Source organism: Narcine bancroftii, chromosome 2, assembly GCF_036971445.1.
Source record: "Narcine bancroftii isolate sNarBan1 chromosome 2, sNarBan1.hap1, whole genome shotgun sequence".
In the NCBI taxonomy this organism is placed as follows: domain Eukaryota; kingdom Metazoa; phylum Chordata; class Chondrichthyes; order Torpediniformes; family Narcinidae; genus Narcine; species Narcine bancroftii.
In genome coordinates, this window is record NC_091470.1 from 45,748,027 (window position 1) to 45,766,910 (window position 18,884).

The following is an 18,884-nucleotide window of genomic DNA, read 5'->3' on the forward strand; positions in this document are numbered from 1 at the left end:
GGAACAGGGTGGATTCATCCACAACATTCATCACGGCCTTGGCAATGCCCGCCTTGATGAGGCTGAAGGCTGCACGGGCTTCTGACGTTGGAGGAAAAGAGGAGGATTTGATGAGGGGGAAGGCCTTGTCTGCATAATTGGGGATCCACTGGGGGAAGAAGCTGAAGCACCTTTTCAGGGCCTTGAGGCTGTAGGGAAGGTTGAGTTCCAAAAGTGGATGCATGTGGTCATGATCAGGGCCGATGATTCTCTGCGACGCAGCCAAGGATAGCGAGGCAAGATGTGTGAAACACACACTTATCCTTATTGTTTGTAAGGTTAAGAAGTTTGCCAGTCTGGAGAAAATTTTGGAGATTGGTGTCATGATCCTACATGTCAAGGCCACAAATGGTGATGTTGTCCAGATACGGGAATGTGACTTGCAGTCATACTGGTCTACCATCCATCTCCTGCTGGAAGACCAAGACCCCCGGTAATGCCGAAGCAACCCTGAGGAAATGGTAGAGGAGGCCTTCTGCTTCAAAGACAGTGTATTTGCGGTCCTCTGGGCAGATAGGGGGCTGGTAGTATGCTGACTTTAAATCAGTAGTGGAAAATACCTGATATTGAGTGATTTGATTTATGTTGGAAATGTGGAGAAAAGGATACGCACCCAACTGCGAATATCTATTAATAGTCTGACAGTTGTCCATGACCATTCTGTGTTTTGCCCCATTCTTTACCACCACCACTTGGGCTCTTCAGGGGCTGGTGCTGGCTTCAATGATCCCCTCATTCAGTAGCCACAACACCTCTGACCTAATAAAGACCCTGTCCCTAGCACTGTATTGCCTATTTTTAGTGTTAATGGGTTTACAGTCAGGGGTGAGGTTAATGAACAGTGGTGGAGGGGTGATCCTGAGGGTTGAATGGCTGCAGGTCATGCATGGTGGGCAATCTGTGGTTTGATGGCTGTAAATGGTGGGAGGAGATACCGGGGGGATTTTACAGGTGAAGTGCAGTGGGTGCTTTAAAAACTGCTGGTGATGGGGTATAAAGGTCAAAAACTTTGTGTTTTTGATTTTTGTTAATTTTGTGCCTATCTTTTTAAGAACAGTTACTGTTTGTAGTGTTACCATAGTTACTATGACATCATATGTCATAATATCCAAGCGGAGCGAGAGTTTGCATCTTATTCTTTGAACAATCATGAAAGAAATGTGAGCTCGAGATACTTTTCTTTGAATTTATCTTAATTCATCTTATTTTGTCTATTTCTTCTTATATCCATTTAAAGTTGAGTATCATTATACAGTTTGCTTTGTTTATTCATTGTTATGAAAATCTCAGTGCGAAGTTTATCCATTTTATTAACGAATTAAGCTACTTAAAGCTGCAACTACAAGGTTTGGTTTATTGGCTTAATAAGATAGTAATTCGGAATATCGTCACTCACGTTTCCTAGAAGATGACATGTTTTGAAACTGGGAAATATTAGAACTTGGAAAGTGTCATCTATAGGGGGGATGGGGCCCGTCGTACTCCATCATCACACTTTTAAGGTGGCATTGAAAGTCCAAACCCAGCAGCATGGTAGTTCAGAGCTGTGGCATCATAAAGTCTTTGCAGTCTGTGCCCTGCACAGTCAGAGACACTACACAGTAGCTGTGAACATCTGCCGTATAGGACTTCGAGGCCATTGAAACTGTGGCTTATTGGTCACAAGGGAAGCACTGCACCGTGTCAGGGTGGATGAAGCTCTCTATGCTCCCACTATCGAATAGGCAGTTTGTCTCGTGACCATTTACTTCGATGTTCATCATCATTGATATGGCGAGTTGGTGAGGGCTACCTTGATCCAGTGTTGGTGAAGCCAATGTTGAATTGCTGACAGACTTTGTAGATGCAGCAGAATATATGAGTATTCAATCCCAAGATGGCAGCATCCAAGATGGCAGCATCCAAGATGGCAGCATCCAAGATGGCAGCATCCAAGATGGCAGCATTCAAGATGGCAGCCCCCATGGCCCACATGTGGTGCTGCTGGGTTTAGAGGGTTACCTGGATTTACACACCTTTGCATAATGCCCTTTCTTTCCACAGCTAGAACAAACTGCATCTTTCGCTTGGCATCATTTTCTAGGGTGTTTGTGCAGACTGTTGAAGAAGCACTTAGGGTACTCATGGAGTATAGGTCAGATTGCTGGCGAGACATGGTGGTGGGGGTGTTCCGCAGGCTTGCGGCCCTCCCATGTCCCAAGACGGTGGCACTCGCGGTATCCACCAGGCGGCTGTGTTATTGGCTGAGTAGGAATCCATATTTTGGAAGGGCCCCTCTACTATATCCGCTAGTTTGACTGCCCTCTGTAAGTTGAGCTCACCGTACTCCAGCGGTCTCTGCTGGATATAGCTGGATCTGATGCCTGTGACATAAGCATCTCTGATCAATTCCTCCGTGTTTACTGCAGCCATGCTGCTGGCCTGTCCAAGAGCTCATAGGGCCCAAAGGTACTCCACGCTTGATTCTCCGGGTCACTTTTTTCGGGTAGCAGGAGGTACCTAGCGTGGACCTCATTTACCATCCTCAGGAAGTGGCTTTTCAGTATTTCCATCACCTCTGGATACAACTTGACGTCCCTGATCATCAAATAAACCAGTGGCCCGACCCAGGAATATAGTACTTGCAGTCTGTCGTTCCCTGATCGAGCGATAGTAGAGGAGGCCTGCAGGAACGCTTCAAAGCAATGCAGCCAGAGGTTGAAGCTGTTAGATGCATCAGGCAATGGTGGGTCAAGTTCCACCTTTTCTTGTTTCAAAATGTGCTCCATTATTTAAAACAAGACCTGTTGTTAATAAAACTGATGCACCATCAATTACTTCAAAAAAACTAGGTTAAATAGAAACCAACAGGCTTTTATTAACAACAGAATGGAGGTACGTCCTTGCTGGTCGAATGTCGTGGGCTGAAGAGGGAGCATAATCGCCTTTATTCAAGGGTTAGTGGAAGGAGCCTCAGGCACAGTCAGCAATGGGCATGTCCAGATGAACTATAACAAGCACTAACACAGCCAAAACATATTTACAGTGGCTTACCACAGTTAGTTTCTTCCATACTTCTCTCCTATTGACTACATAAAAAACATTTGATAATTTCAGTCCATGGATTTCGCCCCCCCCCTTAAATATGCTGTGGGGTGGGGGGGGGGTGGGGGCGGGGGCTGTATGGCCCTTATTGTGAATGGCTGGTCTAACCAATCAAGTGGGTTGCTTTGGGTCGAGCTGCTTGAATGTGATTGGAGCTGCACATCGAGCGCCCAAGCCATCGCTCCCTCCACCACCAGACCACTGTGATTGCAATGTGTACTATTTACAAAATGCACTGCAGTTACTTGTTGGGTATTTTGACAGCATCTTGGATGTTGTCAATCTCTACCACCAAGGAGCATGAGAGCAAGGTGCTTGGGATTTAATGTATTTATTTAAAAAAATTATTTTGAAAATACTGCACTTAAGTATTTTCTGTCACATGGTAGGATTTTTTTTCAATAACCACAGCTGCAGTAGCCAAAATGTAGACATTCCTGATCTGACACAATGTACTTACCCTGTCAAAAGATAAACCTCTGTAAAAGCGTTGTATACAAATCAACAATAAAACTATTTTTTGATGGAAAAAGTTGAACACACAACTAAATATCAGTAAAACACAGTCCTGTCTTAACTACACATTCTGACACTAGAATGACCTTCACGGAAAATTAGCCTGCAAGATTGTTGATTTAAAATTGGCCACTTTGGACAGATCGAAAGTAAGGAAAACAGAGATTTCCCTTGCATAATTATTGAAATGCAAGATGTTTTAAATGATTGACTGAACAATGATTCTTGCATATAATGCAGGAGATCAATAAACCTAGCTAGTGTAGGTGAATTGTCTTCAACTGAAACCAATTCAATTCTACCTTTTTGCATTTTTTCCTCTATTTACATTTATTAATATGTTAATAAATTCAGGAAAGATTATTGGAGGGTATGTGAGAAGAATACTAATTCATCATGTGGTAGAGCTGTGTTAATCATTTCTAAGATTTGCACATATTTTCTGATGAAGCTATTATGAAATCATAGCATCGCTGAGGTGTACCTCATTATGTCCCTCCTGGATTACTTTAATGCTGTAGATGCAACCATTTTGTATTTCAAAACAGTTTTCTGAACTCCCTGCTCAACAAATGTCTTGAAGCGATGTTCCACTTCTGTGATCAGTGAGTAAGTGTTTTACAATTACAAAGCTTCTGTCAGTTTTTCTGACAGACCTCTTATGTGAGACACGTGGCAGAAAAGGAGAGGCAATTAAACTCTCCAGTCTGACACAAAATGTGCTTAAAAGGGTTGATGCTAGTAAGGTTTGATGCCTTTTTTTTTAAATGCAGTGAGAAGCCTTTACAAATATGCCTCTTTACAAGGGAAGCACAAAAAGGCAAGAATCTTACAGCTATTAAACTTGCAAATGTGACATATATAAACTCTCTCAATAGAGTACTAGCTATTGAGCAGCATTTTTATAACCTCGTTCGTATCAGAAATTGTGCACCTGAGATCAGTAAGGAAGTTTTTGCAAAAAGAATGACCACTTCGTTAAACATGAAAACTTCACCAACGACCTGTTTTCACAGAGAAATACTGTAAATGGAGGATGGATCTTTCAATTTAAATTACAGTTATTCAGGCTCAATTATAACTTAATCATATCTCTGCACGTTATGATATTACGTGACTAGGGAGACTAAGAATAGAGGCATCTCCACTTGTTTGACAGTCACGTTACTTTTCATTGACCGTTGATAACAATCGCAGCTCACTCATAACTGTCCTTTCAGCCTGTAATTTTCTAATAAGAAAAATGACAGAGGGGTGAAGTTGGAAGTGGTTGATATCACGCTTTTGATATCTATATTGCCAGTCAATTGCCCAATGATACAGACAATCTTCTGTCCAGCATTTTAGCTGGATTACTTTTGGAATAAAAATTGGTGCTGATGTTTTTGTAAGTCAGCTCAAGGTGGCTGCATTTTACAAAAGAATAGTTACAGCTTTAGAGTTTGGATTACAAATATTTTTCATGTGATGTTTACTCGCAATGATTTCTGTAATTTTGCAGATTGTTTTTTACTTTTGGTTGGTTGAAAATTGATTGTACACAAAGATAAGATGCTGATGGCATATTTGTCCTTGAATGCAAATGATGATCGATGTACTTATGGGGAAATAAGTAACAACATAAAGGACCTTCAAGTGCATACGTAGAGGGGTGTAGGAGGTGCATGTGAGAGCACACCTTATTTGAGAATTGCACTGGATAATTACAGATGCAATTCTTTGGCTTGGCTTCGCGGACGAAGATTTACGGAGGGGGTAAATGTCCACGTCAGCTGCAGGCTCGTTTGTGGCTGACAAGTCCGATGCGGGACAGGCAGACACGGTGGTTGCAGGGGAAAATTGGTAGGTTGGGTGTTGGGTTTTTCCTCCTTTGACTTTTGTCAGTGAGGTGGGCTCTCCGGTCTTCTTCAAAGGAGGTTGCTGCCCGCCGAACTGTGAGGCACCAAGATGCACGGTTGGAGGTGAGATCAGCCCACTGGCGGTGGTCAATGTGTCAGTTCTGATTTCTTGAAATTAACAGTTTTAATCCTATTAACAGAGGGAAGATATACTTTTCACCTGATTTCTGCCTTTGTACTGCATTTGAATGAAGTTGTTTGGGGAATTGCAGTGCTTTACACATCAGCAGACTAGAAAGTAATCTAATGTTTCCCATACAAGTTAAATCAGTATGAAAACTGTGGTGAGTAGTTAGGGAGGATAGGCTCAGCAGATCTGAGGAGGACGATTTACTTCATACAGATTTTTAAGGGAAATTTGACAGACCTGCAATATTAAGGCAAAGATATTTTTATTTTCATGAGCTCCCCAGAAATAAAAAAAATCAAGAGAAGAGGAACAGAGAGATTGAGATACACATAGAAGCTGAAGAAGGTCAATAAAACTCGATGGATGAAGCAACGGTCCAGGGAGAAGTCCAGGAACAGCAGATGGTGGAAGCTTGAGTACACAAAGATAAGTTGGAGGGACTCAGCAGGTTAGGTAGCATCCATGGGTAGAAATGGTCAGTCAACATTTCAGGTTGGGACACTTTATCATAAGGCCGTAAGGTGTAGGAGCAGAATTAGGCCATTTGTATCATGGCAAATGTATTTCTCTTGACAACTTTGTTCTCCTGCCTTCTCTCTATAACCTTTTATTCCCTTATTAATGTAAAACCTATCAATGCCCACTTTAAATATACCCATAGCCATCTGTGGCAATGGATTCCACAGATTCACTATCCTTGTTGAAGAAATGTCTCCTCCTCTCTGTTCTAGAGGGATGTTTTTTTTTGTTCTGAAGCTGTGCCCTCTGTCCTTGACTCTCCTATTACTGGAAGCATCTTTTCTACATCCCCTCTATTCATCCCTTTCAATATTCAGAAGGTTTCAATGAGATTCCACCACCTCTCTCCCCCTCTCCCCACCCCCATGTCCATGCATTCTTCTAAACTCCAAACTCCTTTATCAAAGCTGAGAAAATGACAAAGTTAGACTTTGCACCCCATTTTGCTTTTATAGTTATTTCTGATGAATCCCAAATTATTCCTCAATTGAAACACAATGCCGGAGAAACTCAGCTGGTCAAACAATGTACTTCATGAAGCAAAGATAAAGATACAGAACCAAGATTTCAGGCTTGAGCCCTTCCTCAAGGTATGATACTCGAAGAGCTCAAGCCTGAAATGTTGGTTCTGTATCTTTACCTTTGCTATATAAAATTCACTGTTTGACTGGCTGAGTTTCTCCAGCATTGTGTTTTTACTTCAGTCACAGTGTCTGCAGTCTTTCGCGTTTGACTTATTCCTCAGTTGATACACTTACAAAACCTCAAACTATTATTTTTGTATGAATTTGCTTAATAAAAACAAGAACATTTTTGATCTTCAAAGGTAACATGACAATGTGTAAAGTAATATCTAATATCTGGCTGCATCATTGTGGGGTATGGCAGCTGCATAGCATTAGACCAGAAACCTATATAGCTGAGTGGATCACTGGTGTTTCCCATTCCTCTGTAGCCGATATTACTGAGAACGCTGTCTAAATAGGGCTCAAGGAATTCTAGAAGACCCTTTTCATTCAGTGTACACTATCTTCAACCCATTACCATCAAGAAGAAGGTAGAGGAGCATCAAAATCAGGACAAGGAATTCTAGAAGACCCTTTTCATTCAGTGTACACTATCTTCAACCCATGACCATCAAGAAGAAGGTAGAGGAGCATCAAAATCAGGACTGCCAGGTTGGGGAATAGCTTCTTCCCACAGGCTGTGAGACTGATGAACAGTATCCTGTAATTGTGACAATTATCCCAAATATTTAACTCTCTACATTGTTGTAGAGCTTGTCGAAAGAACCAAAGACTTGTTGATCCAAACCAAGGCTTTTATTAGCAAAAGACAGGAGCTCTTCACAGGTGGCCGACCAGTCTGGAATGATCCGACCTGGCTAGACTCACAACCCCAGACAGTAGGCGTGGCTTAGCTCTCAGCCAATCGCTGTAAGCACAGTCTAGATACTGTAACTATATACACTATATACATTGGTGATAGATCTGTACTATCACAATTGTACTGGAAAATCACCTTTTTTAGTCTTGTCCAGAAGTGGCAAGGTCACTGCAATACACTCTCATTATCCCTTGGATAACCAGAATAATCCTGGTCAATTGGCAAATGCATTTGTCATAAAGTTGCTGGACTTTTCTCTGTCAGCATTCGAGGCCTAACCAGTGTTCCTTATTGGAAGACTTTCATGAAGTTGCCTCTAAGCTTCTTGAGAGTATCTCTGTGGGACTAAAGAAATAGAAACTGACCATCGAGTTTCCCAATTATGGGTGAATTCATGAACCCTTCACTTCTCTTTTGGTGGAATGAATTTACCTCAACTCGTTCACCTTAAATCTGCTCACCTTATTTATTGAACTATTCCTGAAGTGAAATATATTCTTCAAAATCATTCTCATAATTATATATAATTTGCTAAATTCTTCATCCAAACTCCTCTATTATAAGGAGGAATCAATCTTTCCTCTCATGGCTTTCTCCATCTGAGGTAGCGTCCTTGAGAATCTATGTTGCTGGCCAAATGGCATCACATCCTTTCTTTAACACGATGATTAGAACTACATGCAGTTCTTCAGCTGTGGCCAAACGGTTATAGACATATCAAAAATATGCCTCCCTAATTGTTGCATTCTATTTTCCATCTCCCGCTTTACAGATTGTACATTGTAGATTGTACATTGTTTATTTCTGTTCATTCAGTGCTGTTCCAATATTATATTCCATTTGCCCTTCCTTATTTTTTCCCCTCAACTCATTGATAAATCTTTCTTGTCTGAAGCAATGGCCTGAAGTAGAAGGAATATATGGGAGAAACTATTCTAATCTTCTTGGCTGGAATGTATGATCTACCCTTTTCTGCGATACATTCCCATTGGAAAAGTTTATATTGGTATGCAAAAGAAACACAGGAATACAATGATCCCACAACTCTAGTGACATGGGTTCAGTTCTGAATTCCAATGTACAGATTGTACACATTCTCTCTTTGTCTGAGTGTGTGTCTTTTGGATGAATGGATTCTTCCTGGATCCCAACGACCTATTGACTGCGAGGTTAATTGAACACAGTATATCATCTTTTAGTGCAGGTGAGCGGTGGGAAAATTCAAGGGTTCTTAATGGGCTTGTGTGAGAAAGCAGGTTGCAGGGAAGTAAATGGGGGAACGGGAGGGAGTATAGACAGCAGGCTGAAGAGCCTCCTTCAATAGAATAGGTAATGTGAATGCTATAAATTTTGCAGAAATAGTGAAAGGACTGGGTTTCAAATTAAAAAAAAAGTCACTTTTATTTTGTCATTTTTTTCTCTGTTATCGTTGCCTTATTTGGTCCTTTTACACCATTATATCTCATTCCAGAGACTCCTATTTATACTGTGGACAAAAATCAATGACTCTTGTAGAGGATAACAAGATGGAGCTGAATTTTGTTCTCGCCCTGTGGTCAGTTCAGTGTGATCAAGGGATGAAGGTTTCCCTCATGTTCTCTCATTTCAGGACATTGATTTACCTCCACTGAGATTTGCACAAATGTAATTCTTATTATCTTGAGCTTTATTTCCAAAATAGTAAATCTCACAAAAAAATTCTTAAAATTAAATAAGAATTTAGGTAAATATTTAGAGACTGCCATTATTAAGGAATATTTAGAAAAGTTAGATACAAATTCAAAAATATTCCTATTAATATGTCCTCATGTGTAATCAGGGATCCATGCTAGTGCAGTTACTGACCCCAAATGTTTAATCTGGTGTCAGTCACTTGAGAATACATGCAAATATAAAATGGTTAGGGCAGGAATTATCGGTCTGCAAATTAATAACTCCACAATGGCCAGTTGCTAAACCTAATGCTCCTGCAAATTAAGTAAAGTTTAATTTTCTATGGCATTGCTAAACTCTCTCAGTGTTATGTATCATGGTACAATTATTTATCAGCTTTACAAAAATTAAACCAGATATCTTGTCTTGCAAATGTCTCTGTATGCAAACAATATATGTGTTAATGAATGAGCAAGAAGACCAATCTAATTTGTAGAGGCATCCACATCTATCAGTTCCAATTAAGTGCAGAGTAAAATTGTCTCTGAACTGAGACCTATATAATGTGATTTACACAGCAGTGCAATAATGTTGGATTTCATCAGTGGGATTCACAGTAGTATTAATTTAAGGCTAGTTAAATATGGTACTTTTTGTAAAAAGGCCCAATTTTAATATTTGAGACAATTTTAACCAATTTTAATTGTCTGATTGCAGAATATACACAAAATTAATCCTTATGAATATTGTACCAAATTACTCTGTTATTGAAATAGTTAGTGGGAGGCATAATAATTGATTTCAATATATTGATCTTTGGTATGCGAGATTGAATTTCTTAGTTTTTCGCATTGAGTGACAAGTTGTTTGTAGTTAGTGACTACATCAGAAATGTACTTGGAGCTCAAGCAATGAAAATTACTTGTGGGGAAACATAAGTTTGCTTATTTGATTGAGAATGTATCACAAACCAAAATGCAGCAACAAACAAAATGAAATTTGTATTCAAAATAGACTGGATACATTTGTGTAGAATAGATAGGCTTTATTTCTTTCCATTCAGCTCGGACAATTGAGAGCTTGTGTGAAATGGTGTGAAATACCAAAATAGTCTCATCAGCTTTTATGAGTGGCCTTGAATCTGCTATTTCCAAACCTTTCAGTGATCCATTTTTTTAAGGGTTTACTTAGTTTTTAGTATTCGCTTTATACCCTGGTGTCAATATTAAAAGTGAGAAACTATGTGCAGGTAATGTTGAAAGCTTGGAATGCACTCAACTCTTGGTGCTGTTGAAGCTTATCATCTGCTCTTTGTTTATGTAGTAATTGTAGGTTTTTAGGAATTCATTGTTGGTTTGTTTTATGAATGAGAATCAGGGGATGAATGAAGGTGATAATTTCCGTCCGTGCCAAATTGGGGAAAATTACACAAGGCTGACCTCAGAAGTTTCCTTTTTTTGTCAGTAAAAGATCGCCGATGTTTGCTCTCATAGAAACAGGCCATTCACCCAGCCTGACCACTTTGTGTTTATTCTCCATTTATGTTGGGCTACTTAGTAGTGAGTTTATAACTAACTCAACGTGCAAATTAAAATATCAAAGATAACAGAGTGAAGACATAAATAGAGATGAAGTGGTAGAGTTGCAAGAGGCAGAGGAGGCGGAAGTTTTTTTTTGGAATTAAATTGCATTCAGTTTGAAATGTAGCCATGTTTGGTCAGGGAGGTTCATTAAATTCCATGCCTTTTTTAGCATTGTTGGCCCAGATTAAAAAAAAATGCTGGTAAATTTTCATATAAAAATGCAGGATCAGACTTGTTAATTTTATTTTTTCTGTCAATTTGCTGATTGTCGCTAACCATGAGGACATCACATGGTTAACCAGCTTTGCATCATTTCTCAGAGTGTTTCTTTCTAACACTGCTGTATCCTGCTGTTTAGGGCTTCCATGGCTCTGTATACATACGCTGTGAGAATGACAGAAATTACCATTGTTAAGGATGGAAAATCCTCACTGGAAAAAGTTACATGATAGATCAAGACTATGGTTGCCATTGTCTCTCAGCATTCCTTAGTGAAACCTTTGCTTTATATTGTTGGTCCTCCATTCAAATATTTTCTGTTGCATGTGGATGCAGTTTTTCCATTACACCTTCACAACTACCTGTTCTGTTTACTTGAGTCAAAGTCAGTCTTAGTTGCCTCTTGGATCTTAAACTTCAAAGCATTAACAGCATCAGTAATGAGAAAGATTCTTATTTCTGTGTATGCGCCCTCTATAATTGCTGTGTAGATAGTCTCTTCTGGTGTTGCTCCTTCTTAATGGAGTGCAGTAGACATGTGTTTTTATGTGAAGGTTCTAACATTCACACTGATATATTGGTAGACTGAAAGACTGCATTTTGAGGTAAATTCAAATGAGATTTTAGCATCTTCTACCCTGTTCTTCATGTGCCATGTCCATAAGAACCACTTTGACTCTGTCCACTCTATCCCTGAGTTGGCACTGTGATATTTCACCTAAACTTCTGCATGATACTTGTGAAGCGAATGTATCTGTCTTCTTGATTGAATCCTGTATAACTGGAGGATTGTTGAACTGCACTGGAAAATTGCGGTCTTTCTTTTCAATGGTTTGTGAAAAGAACAAATAAGGAAGAATTATTAACTAAGCCTATTTGTTCAATTGTGTATTTTTTATTATGTGAAAGATAATGTATATGTTACACATAAAGGTGTTGAAATTTCTTTCTTATTTTTTGTGATTTGACGTTAATCACACATTGATGTGTGGTAAGTTAACTAGTATTTGTCCATTATCTGGATTTTACTGAGGAAAACTTGTTGAAACTTTTGGTATACTTGTAATTCTTGAATCATCTGCAAAACAACAGCAGCATCATTTTATTGTTCAAGGTAATGTGGAGAACTGACCATTTGTTGTTTCCTTTCAGGTGAAGGTAATGGTACGGATTTGTCCTTCCCAAGGAGCAAGCGATACGTCAGAGTCAATGTCTTTTCTGAAAGTAGACTCTCGCAAAAAACAAATAACCCTCTACGACCCTGCAGTGAGTGGCCATTTAAGTTCCACCCACAGGCGGACAGTTGTTGCTGCTCCAAAAATGTTTGCATTCGATGCCATTTTCACTCAAGATGCCTCACAAGTGAGTGGAAGGAAGATGAATTAAATTGTTAAATTCATTCTCATTTTGCAGTTGCATTAATCTTGAATTCAATTATGTGTACACAACTATCAACTAACATAATTTTTGCCTTAACAACGCTAGGCCGAGGTCTGCTCAGGAACAGTGGCAGAAGTCATTCAGTCTGTTGTGAATGGTGCAGATGGCTGCATATTCTGTTTTGGTCACGTCAAACTTGGTGAGCTTCCAGATTTTTTTTGTTGCTGTTAATTACAATATTTGACTAGTAATCACACGCTGTCAACTTCTGCAACAATAAACCTGATAGCATATGACTGGGTTAAGATTTTCTCTTCAATTGACATTGCTGATTTTCTGTCAATAAGAGAGCAAGTAATAAGCTTAAATGTCTAGCAGTTAAAATTAGATTTCTGATTTTGTCAATTTCTGTATGAGAAGTATGTTAATAAAGACCTTCTCCATGGTCACTGCATTGTTCATCATCTACATAACCACCCCCCCCCCCCCCCCATCCTTCTAATGCCAATTCCTTTCATCCACCCATGGGACTGCTTCTTGCCCTAAGCAAGGCACTTCAATTGCTCAGCCTTTGAACCTTCAGCTCTCCATCTTCATAATATTGGTGCAGATGACAATTTGTTCAAACACTCCATCAACTATACATTTGATGCTCACAGCCACCACAAGACTCATTACTGGTTCCAGTTATCCAAGTAGAGTGCCTTGTGTTTCAGAGGAAATTATACATACTCACAGCAACTTTACACTTACCTGGAGTCCAAACTGGCTGTGCACAAGAGCAATCCATTAATCTTATTTTTTCTGCCTTCTCTCCAGAGCTCTGCAAATTCTTTTATTTTGTACTTATTCACTCTGCTTTTGAAAGTCATAATTGAATTTCCTCTGTTATTACTAAATGCCTCTGCATTTAGTAATAACAGAAAATGCATCTCAATCCCTAATCCCCTGTTTTGCAAGAAGTATTTCCTTGTCTTTCTTTTGGTTCTCTGACTAATCACTCCTGCAATAATTCAGTTTTATAGGCCCTTCTGATTCATGAGCCCACGCCGCTCAAATACTCCCAATAACCAATTAACTTACTAACCCCGTAAATCTTTGGATGGTGAGATGAAACTGGAGCACCTGAAGGAAACCCACGTGGCCATGGGGATAATGTACAAACTCCTTGTAGGCAGCGGTGGATTCAAACGTGCCTGGGTCATTGGTGCTATAATAGCAATGTGCTAACCATGATGTAAACCATGCCTTGTTTCTGGTCCATTTGTTTGGGAACACTTTTGTTAGGTTTGCTGACTCCATACTAATGAAATGGATGCATACATTTGGTGGTCTGCTGCATATCCAGGTTACATCCAGAGGTGCAATCTGCCAGTCTCAACCTCCATTTTCTGTGAGTGGCCATTGCACTTCCTCTCAATGCCACCACAAAACCAGCCCAGATTCTCTCTACATCACCCTCCTGTCAGCCTGTAGTATAAGATGTTGGTGTCTTTAGGATGCCCACAGCACATCAGAGTCATGTCAAAGAGGTATGGTCCTCAAGAGGCGAGTTTTGAAAAGCAACCACTCTAAGACTTTTTTTTCTAGATTTCACTAAAGAAATCAAATGGCTGAAAGTTCAAATTTACATTTCAATTTCAGGAAAGACATACACTATGATTGGAAAGGATAATTCGATGCAAAATCTTGGTGTTATTCCCTGTGCGATATCCTGGCTTTTTAAGTTAATAAATGAACGCAAAGAGAAAACTGGCACTCGATTCTCGGTCAGAGTATCTGCTGTGGAGATCTGGGGCAAGGATGAAAACCTTCGGGACTTGTTATCTGAAGTGGCCACCGGCAGCCTCCAGGATGGCCAGTCTCCAGGAGTCTACCTCCGAGAGGATCCAATCTGTGGGACTCAGGTATTTTTATGATGCTACATTAATTTACTGTTTTCAAAGATCTTGGTATTGAGACATTTGTGTTGTGCATCAAAGAAGGTTTGAAATGTTCAGCTATGTTGCAAATGTCACTGCCATTCTCTTTACTTTTTTTCATCTTTGTTCCCTTGGTATACATAATTTATTACTAATTGCCCCAGAGACCTAATCTGTTGAGTGAAAATGCAACCCTCTTCCAATTAGTAATATTTTTCTCTTCATTTTCAGCTTCAGAATCAAAATGAGCTGAGAGCCCCCACGGCAGAGAAGGCCGCCTACTTCCTTGATGCTGCAATTGCCTCCAGAAGGACCAATAGGCCAGATTGTGATGAGGAGGAGAGAAGAAACTCTCACATGCTCTTTACACTTCATATCTACCAATATCGAATGGAAAAGAGTGGCAAAGGGGGAAGTACGTTCACTCTAAATGCCAAAAATAGTATGGTTGTAAAATTAATGTGTTTTTCTAATCAGGATATTGCTTTCACTTTGGCTGTTGGTAAATTCAGAATGACTTAATGGACTCGTGTACCTTGCTATTCTCTGCAGTGTCAGGAGGGCGCAGTCGTTTGCACCTGGTTGATTTGGGAAGCTGTGAGAAGGTTCTCAGCAAGAGCCGGGAAGGTGGCGGTGGGCTTTGTCTGTCACTTTCAGCTCTGGGCAATGTCATTCTGGCATTAGTCAATGGAGCTAAACATGTTCCATACAAGTAAGTACTTTTTTTCAGTAATTAAAGATGATCTCTGAATAAATAATTTTGGTGCAGAAGTTATCAGTTTTTTAACAAAATATTTTGCCTAGAAATTCATCTATATTCAGAAATGTGCTCAAATGAAACCTCTGAATGTTCCATATTATTTCCAAAAGTTGATTCCATTTGCAGGCAATGGAAGTGAATTTGAGATGTGAAATTGGATCCATGGTGGCTATTATGCAGCCATTCTTCAAGTTATGATGTACATGACCTCCTGGAAAATGGTTCATGTAAATCAAAAATTACACACAGTGGGTAGTTTAGAACTGCATATGAGTGGAGAGTGGTGTACTATTCATTGTTTCAAAAATGAGCTACTTAATGAAGGTGCATACTTCAAATAGTCACCATTTCTCACAGAATGAGTTAAAAACTCATGAGCTCATGAGTTAAAAACTAGCTGTATCATGTGCTTAATAATATTGAGCAGGGAGGAGTTTATAGATAAATATATTGCTGTCTGAAGGCAATAATAATGCAACATTTTTTTAGATCAAATAGCTATTCCTTATTTTTAAAACATTAGAGCTTAAAAACTGCAGTCCTCTTTTGAATATCTAAGATAACTTCATCAGTGTACTCCCATGGGCTAGAATGAACACCTATCAGTAAGTAGTACTGTGATGCTGCCTTTGCATCATTCAAATTGATCTCTTCTTTTCATTGTAACTCTACATTCTGTATGTGTTCTTATAGAACAGAGAACACTAGAGGACAGTACAGGCCCTTCACCTCGCGACCTGTGTAAACCTACTTGACAACCATCTCATTTTCCCTACCTTGCACCCATAACCCTCTCTTTTTCTTACATCCAAGAGTCTTTTGAATGTCCCTATCATACCTTGTCTTACTTTATTTCATTCTTTTGAATGTCCCTATCATACCTTGTCTTACTTTATTTCATTCTTTTGAATGTCCCTATCATACCTTGTCTTACTTTATTTCATTCTTTGTACGTTAGAGATAATCCAGTAGATGGCTTGCAGAAGAACCCTTCTCATTTTACTAGGTATTTAATATGACAAATAAACTGAAACTTGAAGGGTGACATAGTTAGCATAGCGGTTACAATTCCAGCTTCCCAGGTTTGAATCCAGTGCAGTCTGTAAGGAGTTTGTATGTTCTCCATGTGTCTACATGGGTTTCCTCCCACCCTTGTAGGTTAATTGGGTATTTGTGCAACACAGGGCTCATGGGCCAGAAGGGCCTGTTACTGTACTGTATATCTAAATTAAAATTTATAAATTTAGTTAAGTAACAGCAAATTAATTTTTCCAAGCTTGGACCCATCTTTCCAGATGGTCTGCAGGAATAGCCTTACTGCCATCAAGGTTTGGTTGGGTGGGTTGAAGGGAGAGATGCTGAGCTTTGGCTGACTTGGATGTGTCTTAGCATTGCAGTGACTGGCCAGGTGCACTGGTCAAAAAGCTGGAGTTTTAGCAGTTCATGGCAGCAGTGCAAATATCTTTAGCCAACTTTGTGAAAAACTCAAATTTGGTCTGCCCAAAATCTATTGGTCTTTAAGCACATGGAGATGTTGGTGAGGGAATGGAGCTGACTCGCACATTCCAGGCTGCAGAAGTACGAGCTGAGGGACGCTCTGAAGTTTGGTAGAGCCAACGCGAGGGCACTGTAGGGAAGGATCACATTCTAGAGTCCTCTCATCGCCGGGCATTGAAGGGCTGAGACCGAGAGGAAGTAACTCAAACAACGGAGAGAGGAGAAACAATAAGGTGCCACAGTGATGGTAATGGCATAAATTGAATTGAATCTAAAAGTGCACAGTGATGGGAATGTATGGATACAGACTCTGAGTGGTTTTTCCTTTGTAAGTAATTTATTGTGAATAAAGTTTATTTTTGGTTTTAAAAAAAAACTCCTGTCAGTGAGTTATCTGCACATTTTACAGCAGATTTGCTGTGATCTTCAGTAGAGTAAGCGACACCCCAGCCTGGGCCTAACCATTCAATCAGTACAACTACTCGTGGATACTACAGATACAGCAGGGATCAGAGTCTGTCACAACTCGACTCTTAATTTCTTTTTGACACGACAGCAAGATTATGAATTGCTCAGTATTCATTAACAAATTGTAAAAGGGTAAGAATTTAAACTTTTGATCTGAACTATTGGCCACAGGGATTTAAACCAGGAATGGGCTTAACTGTCAGTTCTCATAAGGGTCACACTGAACTGAAATTTATTGCAAAAATAACAGCATGTTAATAGCACACCCTGTTATACGTATATGCAGGGATCAGGCAGCATATTGAGGAGATTAATATGAAGTATGAATCCACAGAGCAATTTACTCTGGTCAATTTATACTTTTTCCACTGTTTGCTTCCCAGGAATATCCCTAGTTTTAGCATTATTTTTAATAACTGGTGAATTTGCACCTTAATAGACTATTAAACTCCCTGCAGAAAGTTAAGACTGATGATCCAGACTCCTTTATATGTGATAATTGCCAATTGCCAAGCCAGTCAAACTCTGGCCAAGAAATAAAACAATTTGAACTGTTCACTTCTTCCTCCTTGTGATAATATCTGATTGGAAAGTCAAAGTACACTGTTTTTCAAATTTTAAATTAATGTTTTGTATCCCTTTATTTTCATCTTTGTGGAATTTTCTTTTTTTAATTTCCTTTTAGTACCTGACCTGATTCTAATTCAACCTTCCTTTCTATTGTCTTCTGTTTATTATTCATTCATTAAAAAGCATTGGTTTAAAAGACACTGTTAGCCCTGCCATTCCCTGAAATCCCAGCTAGCCCTTTGCCCTCATCAAACCATGCAAGTTTGTCTGACGATAACTTAATCAAATAATCAAATAAAAATGGCACCTGTGACTCCCTCATTTTAACTTAATGTAAATGTTTTTGCAGAATTAAGGGAGGAAAGATAACTTATGAAATTTGGATGTGGATGATTTGACATTCAGAGCAATTGTACTGAGTTCAGTGCCCATGGCCTATAGAGCAGCAAAATCAATGAATGGACATTCTCATTACATTTATACAAACAATAAAATCCTGTGAATGTTTTTGGAAAAGGCTAAAATTATCCTAAACACATGTAACAGCATTTATAATTATATGGAGTGACATTTGCTGTACTTTGTTTAAAACATTAGAAAAATATTCTCCAGACAAGGAGAATAAAAAGCTTTAAGCTAATGTTCAGTCCTGGAGAGCTTTCTCACTGAAGGACAGAGTTCATTTGTGTTTTTCAGACCTGAAATTAAATTCTACATTAAAACCAGTCTAATCCTGATCAAATATGGAACAGAGGGAAGAGCATAAAATGCAAAAAAATCCTTCATGTCTAAATTAACTACAGTAAAACCTTTGATATCTGGCATCTATGGGGATTGGTAGATGTCAGACAAGTGAATTATTCCATTTGCTTGAGATTACATGGACTGGCGAACTCACCTCGAGAGGATGCTAATTTAAACGTGTATTTTTTTCTTATTTTCCCATGATTTTTTTTATCAGTTGCTTGAGGCTGCCGGTTGTTTGAATTCAAGATAATGGTAGTTTTACTGTAATTATGAAATTGCTTTCCTTGTTCCTAAGTGTATTTGTTTTGTTGCACAACAGAGATAGCAAGCTTACAATGCTGTTGAGAGAATCGCTGGGGAATATAAATTGTAGAACAACCATGATCACCCATATTTCTGACTCTCCTATCAACTATGCAGAAACCCTGACAAGCATTCAGCTTGCAGCACGAATCCATCGAATGAGAAAGAAAAAATCCAAGGTCAGTCCCAGTTTCAAGTTGAGTTTCAAAT

The 18,884-nt window shown here is 39.3% G+C and overlaps 1 protein-coding gene across 3 annotated transcripts in view; it reads left to right on the forward strand.

Annotated features, from left to right (window-relative positions):
- The window catches only part of kif26ab (kinesin family member 26Ab), a 208,366-nt gene that overhangs the window by 154,854 nt on the left and 34,628 nt on the right, over positions 1-18,884 (forward strand). For all 3 annotated transcript variants that reach the window (XM_069916550.1, XM_069916551.1, XM_069916552.1), the window contains exons 6-11: positions 12,180-12,389; positions 12,513-12,606; positions 14,052-14,314; positions 14,561-14,744; positions 14,882-15,041; positions 18,691-18,853. In XM_069916550.1, coding sequence (XP_069772651.1) covers positions 12,180-12,389; positions 12,513-12,606; positions 14,052-14,314; positions 14,561-14,744; positions 14,882-15,041; positions 18,691-18,853 — 1,074 coding nt within the window. The remainder of the gene's footprint in view (positions 1-12,179; positions 12,390-12,512; positions 12,607-14,051; positions 14,315-14,560; positions 14,745-14,881; positions 15,042-18,690; positions 18,854-18,884) is intronic.